The following is a 9,760-nucleotide window of genomic DNA, read 5'->3' on the forward strand; positions in this document are numbered from 1 at the left end:
ACAGGAACCAAACAGCAACAATAATAATTGAAGAACATAAGAAAGAAGCCGTAATAAGAAAGGGAGTCCGACAAGGATGTTCCCTATCCCTGTTGCTTTTTAATCTTTACATGGAACTAGCAGTTAATGATGTTAAAGAACAATTTAGATTCGGAGTAACAGTACAAGGTGAAAAGATAAAGATGCTACGATCTGCTGATGATATATTAATTCTAATGAGAGTAAAAAGGATTTAGAAGAAACAATGAATGGCATAGATGAAGTCCTACGCAAGAACTATCGCATGAAAATAAACAAGAACAACACAAAAGTAATGAAATGTAGTAGAAATAACAAAGATGGACCACTGAATGTGAAAATAGGAGGAGAAAAGATTATGGAGGTATTTATAGATGGCATTTTGTTATTTGGGAAGTAGAATTACTAAAGATGGACAAAGCAGGAGCGATATAAAATGCCAAATAGCACAAGCGAAACGAGCCTTCAGTCAGAAATATGATTTGTTTACATCAAAAATTAATTTAAATATCAGGAAAAGATTTTCGAAAGTATATGTTTGGAGTGTCGCTTTATATGGAAGTGAAACTTGGACAATCGAAGTATCTGAGAAGAAAAGATTAGAAGCTTTTGAAGGTGCTACAGGAGAATGTTAAAAATCAGATGGGTGGATAAAGTGACATATGAAGAGGTGTTGCGGCAAATAGATGAAGAAAGAAGCATTTGGAAAAATATAGCTAAAAGAAGAGACAGACTTATGGGCCACATACTAAGGCATCCTGGAATAGTCGCTTTAGTATTGGAAGGACAGGTAGTAGGAAAAAATTGTGTAGGCAGGCCACGTTTGGAATATGTAAAACAAATTGTTAGGGATGTAGTATGTAGGGGGTATACCGAAATGAAACGACTAGCACTAGATAGGTAATCTTGCAGAGCTGCATCAAACCAGTCAAATGACTGAAGACAAAAAAAAAATTCAATTCAAATATTTCTAAATGTTTAAAATGCAGAATGATAATAATCTTAAAATTTTATGTCGTAATTAATTAATTCATTCAATAAAGAAATTATTCTTATTTGAGTGGAAGTGGTATTTTATCAAACATGTTGATTTTAATTTATTCTATAACTACAACATAATTACATAAATTTTGTACTTATTTAATTTTTTCTGTTTATTCAGGCAAAGCATGCTGAAAATCTGAATGCAGATGCAATTCTTTGTTTACCAGATTTATTCTTCAGACCAAAATCAGTGAAAGATTTAACTCATTATTTACAATTTGTTAGTAAAGCAGCACCCAAAACACCTCTTTTCTACTATCACATTCCGTCTTTTACTGGAGTGACATGTGAGCAGGAATTATTTTCTTAAAACTAAAAATTATAATTTGTGTTGATTTTTCTGTTTATTATAATTTTTGTCTGAAAGCATTGATTTTTTTGACCAGCCATTTAACTGGTTTATTCTATTCTCTGTCATTACTATTATAGCTTAATCATTTAAGCTCAGCCTAATTATCAGATTCTACACCCTCAGTTGTTCATTTTATTTACTCCAACATTACATCCATAAGATCAAATTCACTAAGCCTGTTCTCTCATGTATGTCATTATTTTCTTTTTCTTTATAATATTCTGCAAAAATTTTGTTACTAAATTATTTACCTTAATCTACATTTATACTTTATCAACCTGCCCAATTTTCAACATCCTTTAACATTACATTTCAAGACCATCTTCTTTCAATTTTTTCTAATACAAAGCATCTTCACTTTAATATTCTAAACAAATATTTCCAAGTATTTCTTTTTAATTATTAGATCTACTTTTGACACTAGCAGACTTTCATATTGTTTTTCCCATTCTAATTTAATCTCTAGTTTCCTTTTTTCATACTTTGTACTTGTCCTGGTTAGAAAAAAAACCCTCAATTTCTATTATATTGTGTCCCTATATTTATATTTAATACTTCATTGTTCTCTTTTCTGTCATGTACCTTAATATTTGTTTTACTCTACTTATTTTTCAGATTTTCTGTATTAAAAAAAGATTGAAATTTTTCGGTAGCAATTAATCAATGCAATTCAGAATTTCTTCTCGCTCATTTTTACTTTCTACCAACTCAAGATGCCACTATGAAATCTGCTCTTAAAATCCTCTATTATTCTATAAACAATTTTGAAAAGTGGGGTCAAAGATGTGCCCTTGTCTCCTTTCTGAATCTGAGTTTGTCTTTATTTTTTCTACAAACTGTACACAAGTCTTCACCTAACTTTTAGACTTAAATTACTTAAAAACTTGAAACACCACATTTTACTAGTACATTTATGAAATGCTCTCTCTAGATCTAAAAATGTTATTCTATTCAGATGGCTTTATTATTCTTATCTTGGCTTTTAAATTTAATCTGATCTTGTTCTTTCTGAAACCGAAATGTCTTCATCTGCTTTATCTCTGGCCATATACAGGGTTATCATAAAAGAATGGTGCGGTTTCAGTAATTCATAGGAAGATTGTAGGGAAATTTCTAGATGTTATATTGGTATCCCTGAAAGCCTCCAACCCAAAAGTTTGTTTATCAGCAGTTGTAACCACAACGTCAGTTCTTGTATTGTTGTTGCGGAGAGTTTAGTGAGTTACTATGTTCTCGGATAAAGATAAAGCAAAGTGTGTTTTATTGATGTCTGAATTAAAATTCGTAATTTTAGTTCAACGTGCGTTTCGACGTGAATTCGGAATATATCCACCACACAAAAATAACATAACACGTTGGTTCAAACAATTCAAAGAAACTGGATCAGTTAAGAAACAGAAATCAACCGCCAGACCAAGTGTACCAGACGAAACGGTTGAACTAATTAGTTTGTAGAAAAAATAAAGACAAACTCAGATTCAGAAAGGAGACAAGGGCACATCTTTGACCCCACTTTTCAAAATTGTTTATAGAATAATAGAGGATTTTAAGAGCAGATTTCATAGTGGCATCTTGAGTTGGTAGAAAGTAAAAATGAGCGAGAAGAAATTCTGAATTGCATTGATTAATTGCTACCGAAAAATTTCAATCTTTTTTTAATACAGAAAATCTGAAAAATAAGTAGAGTAAAACAAATATTAAGGTACATGACAGAAAAGAGAACAATGAAGTATTAAATATAAATATAGGGACACAATATAATAGAAATTGAGGGTTTTTTTTCTAACCAGGACAAGTACAAAGTATGAAAAAAGGAAACTAGAGATTAAATTAGAATGGGAAAAACAATATGAAAGTCTGCTAGTGTCAAAAGTAGATCTAATAATTAAAAAGAAATACTTGGAAATATTTGTTTAGAATATTAAAGTGAAGATGCTTTGTATTAGAAAAAATTGAAAGAAGATGGTCTTGAAATGTACATATTTTAGTTCAACGTGCGTTTCGACGTGAATTCGGAAGATATCCACCACACAAAAATAACATAACACGTTGGTTCCAACAATTCAAAGAAACTGGATCAGTTAAGAAACAGAAATCAACCGCCAGACCAAGTGTACCAGACGAAACGGTTGAACTAATTAGACAATTGGTAATTAGAAGTCCGGGAAGTCCATCAACCGAAATTACACGCTTATAAAATCCAGATACTGCAGGAGTTGAAACCTGATGATGGTGTAAAACGTTACAATTTCGCTGTTGAAATGTCGGACAGAATAAGTGAAAATGAATCATTTTTAGATGATATAATTTTTACAGACAAAGCTAAATTCCATGTGAATGGATGTGTTAGCAGACACAATTCACGAATATGGGGCTCCGAAAACCCACACGCAATTATTGAGAAACAAAGTGAATTGCTTAATGTGAAACAAAGTGTAAGTTAATGTGTGATGTGGTGTGATGAAAAATCGTGTAATAGGGCTTTCTTCTTTGCTGAAAAAACAATTAATGGAGTTGTGTATCTTGACACGTTAACCAATTATTGCTTTCCTCAGCTGGATGAACTCGAAAAACATTCATCAACTTCATTTCCAACAAGATGGTGCTCCCCTGCACTTCAATACATCGGTCACGGACGCTTTGAACAAAAAATTTGGAGATCGATGGATAGGCCGGCAAGGACCCATACTTTTGCCTCCAAGGAGTCCAGACCTGACAGCTTGCGACTTTTTCTTGTGGGGGTACATCAAAAGCGTTGTTTATACACAAAAAATTCGCGACCTAAAGCACTTAAAAAACAGGATTAATGAAGCAATGACATCCATTAACGAAGAAATGTTAACCAATGTTTGGAGAGAAGTTGAGTATCGTTTGGGTGTTTGTCGAGCGACTTAGGGCGCACATATTGAAATTTATTTATTATGTAAAAATATGTTTGAGACAACAAATTTGAAAAATAAAAAACATAAACTGTAAGTAATTCTGTTTTAATTTAAACCATGTTCAAAACCGCACCATTCTTTTATGATAACCCTGTATTTTATTCATCTATATTTCATAAGATATCTTCATTTCTTAATATTGTATGAGTTCATTTATAATGTAAAACTGAAGATGTAATTGTTCTCATTGCTTTTCATGAAATAAAAGAAGTGCCTACACACTCTAAAGAAGGCAACAAATTGTTCTGAATGAGAAGCATTACTTATGGATTGAAATTAGTTATTATATTTATTAATAAAAATTTAATTTCCATTGCATGAACAACTCTCCCAGTTCACTGTCACTTGCTCTTCGTATTACCTTTTGTTTAACTACATTCCTTTTTTTCCTTGATTCATAATCACAGATTATCTAGGGAAATGATGAGATGCAACCTATTTTTATGCGCATTAAGAAAATTCATAAGTTATTAAAAAATAACATCTCATCCAAAATAATTAATGCTGACTTCATGGATTGTAAATAACATATAAGGAGCCCTCTTCAGTATGGCATCTCCAGTTTGATGATTAATATACTTTGCCTACTGCTGTAATATTTTCATTACAGTAATAGAATTTCTGTGGACCATAACTGCTGCCTTCAATGATTGCTTTTCTTTCCTGTTAGTTTTTTTTATTATCCTTTAGTAAATTCAGTCTAGCAGTTTGAGTTGTTGCTAACTCATAACAATAAAGTAATGTTTTATTACTTTTTGAATAGATAGGTTTAATAACAATTAAAAAAAAATAATATTTCATAGTAAATTCCAGATTATATATTTTTGTATAGTTAGTGTAATTTTGTTTAAACAAAAAATCAGCCTGACTTTGTAACACTTGCATTTATCTTAAAATAAAACTACTTTGTTTTGCAGTTATAACTATAATAAATAATTCACTAACATTTTCAGGAATTTTTTTGAAGTTCATACTAATCCTAGTATCAGATAACATAGCCTGATAAACTTAAAAAAACAAATTTATGTAATGTCCAATTACTGCTGAAAGGGAAATGTTGAAACAAGTATTGCAATATTGGGTGCAATGGTATAAAGTAAAATTTCCACTCATCTTTTAGGCAGCTTCAATAAAAATTTTGATTTTGGGGTTGGAACATAAAGTCATCATGAGGCGATTTTTAAAAAAATTATCAATCATTAATAAGATCATTTTTCAGTTTATGACTTTTGTTAGGGAAATGTTTTGGAAGCTGGAAAACTGATGAAAATTAGATTACATCACAAACATTTAAAATATCCTATTACAAAACTTAATTTTTGGAAAGAATGTAATAAAAACTTGGTAATACTAAAATTATTTCATTATTTATACACATACTTTAATCAACAAAATATTTTTTTTTTGTTATACATGTTTCAGTATTTTAAAAATGGAAAAAATGTTTTATATTAAAGGCAATAAAGCAAATGTTACAATATAAAAGAAAACAATATATTTCTTGAAAATATCTGTATTTTAAAAAATAATAATACAAATTTATAGGTTATGAAATACAGGCCTACTAAACTAATAAAACAAAATTTGTTTTATATTCTATTGAAAAAGTAAAACATCATGTAAATTCTGTGTAATAATTTTTATGATTTGATAAAAAACAATTACTATTAAAAGAGAAAAAATGTTATTTGAAAATACATAAAAAAAAATTTTAAAAACAGTATAAGTTACTTATCTTATAGGTCTACCGAATGAAACAAGATTTATTTTTTATCAAACAGAAGGAACTCAAAACTAAAAACAATAAATTTCACAAAAAAATTAAAATACTTGTCTCTGCTTTAGTTATAATGGTATAATAAGGTGTTAAATTTTTTATTGAATAAAAAATGGTAAAAGATGTTTAATTAAAAATTACCAAATCATTTCTTAAAATCGATTCTTTTCAACAATTTGAATGTTTCAAGTAAACATCTCAATTTATTATTTAAAAATAAAAACCATGCTTTAGGAAAAAAAACAATAACTAGAACAGAATATTATTATTTATAATAATATAATATATTTTTATTATATTTGTTAATAATATTAATATTATTATTTTTTGTATTAATACTATTGGTATATATTAAAATAAGGCTCCAGATGAAGTCCTGGTTAGGCATGGCCAGGCGTCTTGGCTTTATGCAACTTTTTTTTTTTAATTTTGTGTATACTCTGCAATTTTTCCTTTTTTCTCAATTCATTCCTGTTGGTAAGTTTAATCTTACAGGTTGTAGTTCTTGAAACACTGGTAAATCTGCCAGACCAAGTAAAGCCTCTGTAATAGCATCTCTAAAATCCAGTAATTCATCGATTTTGATCCAGTAATTTTCCAGTGATTAGCGTGCTGTTTGCAACTCAATATTTGTAGTACTATTGTAAGCAGCATTTCCATAATTAATTTTAAAAAACCAATTTTTTTTCCAAATAAAAGCTATTTAAATAATAAATTCCTTTTATACAGATTGCATGACTTTTCAACCACTATATTTTCAAGCTAAGGTACTTCCCTTATATATAATCATAATGTAATCACAACCACAACAACAATAATCAAAAAATTATATTATTATTATAATTTATATAAATTTATTATTTTCAGTATATTTTATTAAATTTAATAAGTTCAAATATTTATGTGTAATTTCAGTACTTTATTGAAATTTGTGATCATGTTTACTTTAATACATGTTTTTTTTTAAATTAATTTTTACATAAAAACAAAACTTAAAATCTATAGCAGAACTCGTACAGAATATGAATACAATACTATCATCATATAAATAATGTTAGTGTTCTGATCAAAAAATATTATTAGTGTTGTGATAATGATCAATACATTATAAAAACAATGGAAAAAAGTAATTAAAAGCACCTATGAAAATTAATTAGCACCTATGAAACTTGTACTATAAAAAAGATATGTACTGAAATTTACATTTAGGCCAGTAACTACATTATATTCTACCAGGCCAAAGATTCCTCACTTATTACTAGACTAGTATTACAAAACAATAAATTTTCAATAAAATAAGTAATTTAAAGTAAACAAACAATGCTACCTTCACTGTTAACCATAAAAATATTTTTTTTCATTTTTAATGATGCGAACATTAAAACTGATCATTAGAAAAGCTTTTTTTTTTAAATAACACAAAATGTATTTTTAAATACAACATTTATTTTTTTTTAAGTTACATTTAAGATTAAAGTTTCACAGATTTAGAAATTGAATAAAAGCAAGGTTGCTTTTATCCATAGTTTTATTTCAACAGTTGAAAATTTACAGATTTAATTCAACTGAATTACAATAAAAAGAATATGCTATAATTTGTTACGTCTCTTTTTCTCATACAGTAAATAAAATGAGCTTTTAACAATTTTCTTTTTTTTGCAGGACTGATTAAAGTGTTTTAAAAGTATACTGAAATATAATGGTTGCTGCTCTTATTACCACTAATTTTGTTTTTGGAAAATAGAAGATTCATATTTTAAATTACTTCAGCTAAAACTACTTTTAGTGTTTATATCAACATATGTTTTAATTAAAAATAATTTTTTAAGTGGTTTATTGTAATTTGGTCAGAAACAAATTCAAGCCCATCTATGGTCTAGTCCCATTCTAGGGCTAAATTCAGGGAGTAGACAGTTTGTTGAATGCAGATTCAAGTGTAAAATCTATGATAAGTTTCTGTCATGGGTGGTTGACAGCCCTCACTTGTATGTAGATGACCTGAAAATGATTACTGTGAGACTAATTGAGGCTTGGACATGTGTACCTGTATTACTTAGTGTATGCACTTAGATGAGCTTGTTTACCTCAGGTTGTCTCATCAAATTGACAGTGAATGGTGCCTCCATTTTTCACATTTACGAGCCTAACTTGGACTCTCAAACTACATAGATAGCCTTAAGGTGGGTTGGAAAAGTATGGTCACTGTTCACTGGTGGAATGGTTCTGCTTAACGCTGAAAGTCGGATAACTGAACAATGGCATACTTGGTCGTCATCAAAGGCTATAGTGGGTGCCAACTCCTCTGACAAAATCTGTTACTCTTGGCAGAATCCCACTGGAATCAGGAAGGTCCTTTGGACAGGCATGTTAGGAGTGTAATTGGTTGCGTGATAGGAATGATAGTGAGTGATTAAATCTACTATTAAATCTTATTTAGTAGCCCACAGTGATTTCTTAATTTGTTACATAAAATGATAGAAAAGCTGCACCGCTTAAAATATGGTATATAATTGAGTTATGTCCAGAGTGTTAACAAATTTAGATCTTAAGAGCCTTAAACAATAAACTCCATTAAATTAAAAAGTTAGGCAATGATGAATTCAGATGCACTAGTGAATGGTAATGTTTGACCATGCAGAGACTTAGTAAAAAAACTCTATGTTCTTCAGTTATGTAACTTGAATTAATAAAAGGACATACAAGAATGATCTTAAAAGTTTTGTTTCAGCTGATAAACAGGTAAAGTTTGTTTTTATATTAAAAACGTTTTTTTAAAAAATGCAGTTATTTTCATTATAAAACTCTTATAGACAATATTTTTGGTAATAGTTTACTTTTGTTTGTAGTGGATATGGCGGAATTCTTGAGACATGGAAAAGACCAGATTCAGACTCTTGCAGGAATAAAATTTACACACACCAATTTACAAGAGGGTGCTGAATGTTTAACTGTTAACAGTGAAGAATTTACAGTATTCCTTGGCAATGAAGTGGTTAGTCTTATTTATTACTTACATGGTTTTCATATAAATCCAGCTTTAATTATACTCGTTCTTTAAAATAAAAGATCTTTCATAGCATTTAAAATAAATCTTTTTGTTGTTTTTTTTTTTGTATACTTTAGATGTTGGCTGGAGCATGTGTGCAGGGATTTGATAGTTGTATAGTAATAGCACTGAATCTTGTACCTAATATTGTGATGAACTTGATGGAATGTGTTCAGAAAAATGATAGTAAAAAAGCAATGGAGTATCAGCAAAAACTTACTTCAGTGATAAACAGAGTACAAAAAAATGGTAGGTAAATTGTAAGGTCTGACATTATTACACGTTTACTTGGTTTTAGTCTTTTTAAATAAATATTTACTAAGTAAATAAATTATAGTTTATAAATATTTTCTCTTTTAGAATCATGAGTAGCAGTTGGTAAATTGGTGGCGTGTATTTTAGTAACAGTGAAATTAAGTTAGCTCTGATCATCTGATATTCTACCAATCATCTCTAAAGAAAAATTCCAGAGTAGTTTACAGGCCACTTTTAATTGGTATATCATAATATAGACCCACCAGAGTTAAAACCAAAATTTTATGTGTTGACCAGTGTATTATCTTATAAATGACCTGATTCTT

General features: G+C 29.1%; 1 protein-coding gene across 1 annotated transcript in view; it reads left to right on the forward strand.

Annotated features, from left to right (window-relative positions):
• LOC142322256 (N-acetylneuraminate lyase-like) overlaps window positions 1–9,760 on the forward strand; it is a 28,604-nt gene that overhangs the window by 15,046 nt on the left and 3,798 nt on the right. The window contains exons 5-7 of the mRNA XM_075361131.1: window positions 1,181–1,349; window positions 8,980–9,125; window positions 9,257–9,428. Coding sequence (XP_075217246.1) covers window positions 1,181–1,349; window positions 8,980–9,125; window positions 9,257–9,428 — 487 coding nt within the window. The remainder of the gene's footprint in view (window positions 1–1,180; window positions 1,350–8,979; window positions 9,126–9,256; window positions 9,429–9,760) is intronic.

This window comes from Lycorma delicatula, chromosome 3 (genome assembly GCF_047948215.1).
Source record: "Lycorma delicatula isolate Av1 chromosome 3, ASM4794821v1, whole genome shotgun sequence".
NCBI lineage: Eukaryota > Metazoa > Arthropoda > Insecta > Hemiptera > Fulgoridae > Lycorma > Lycorma delicatula.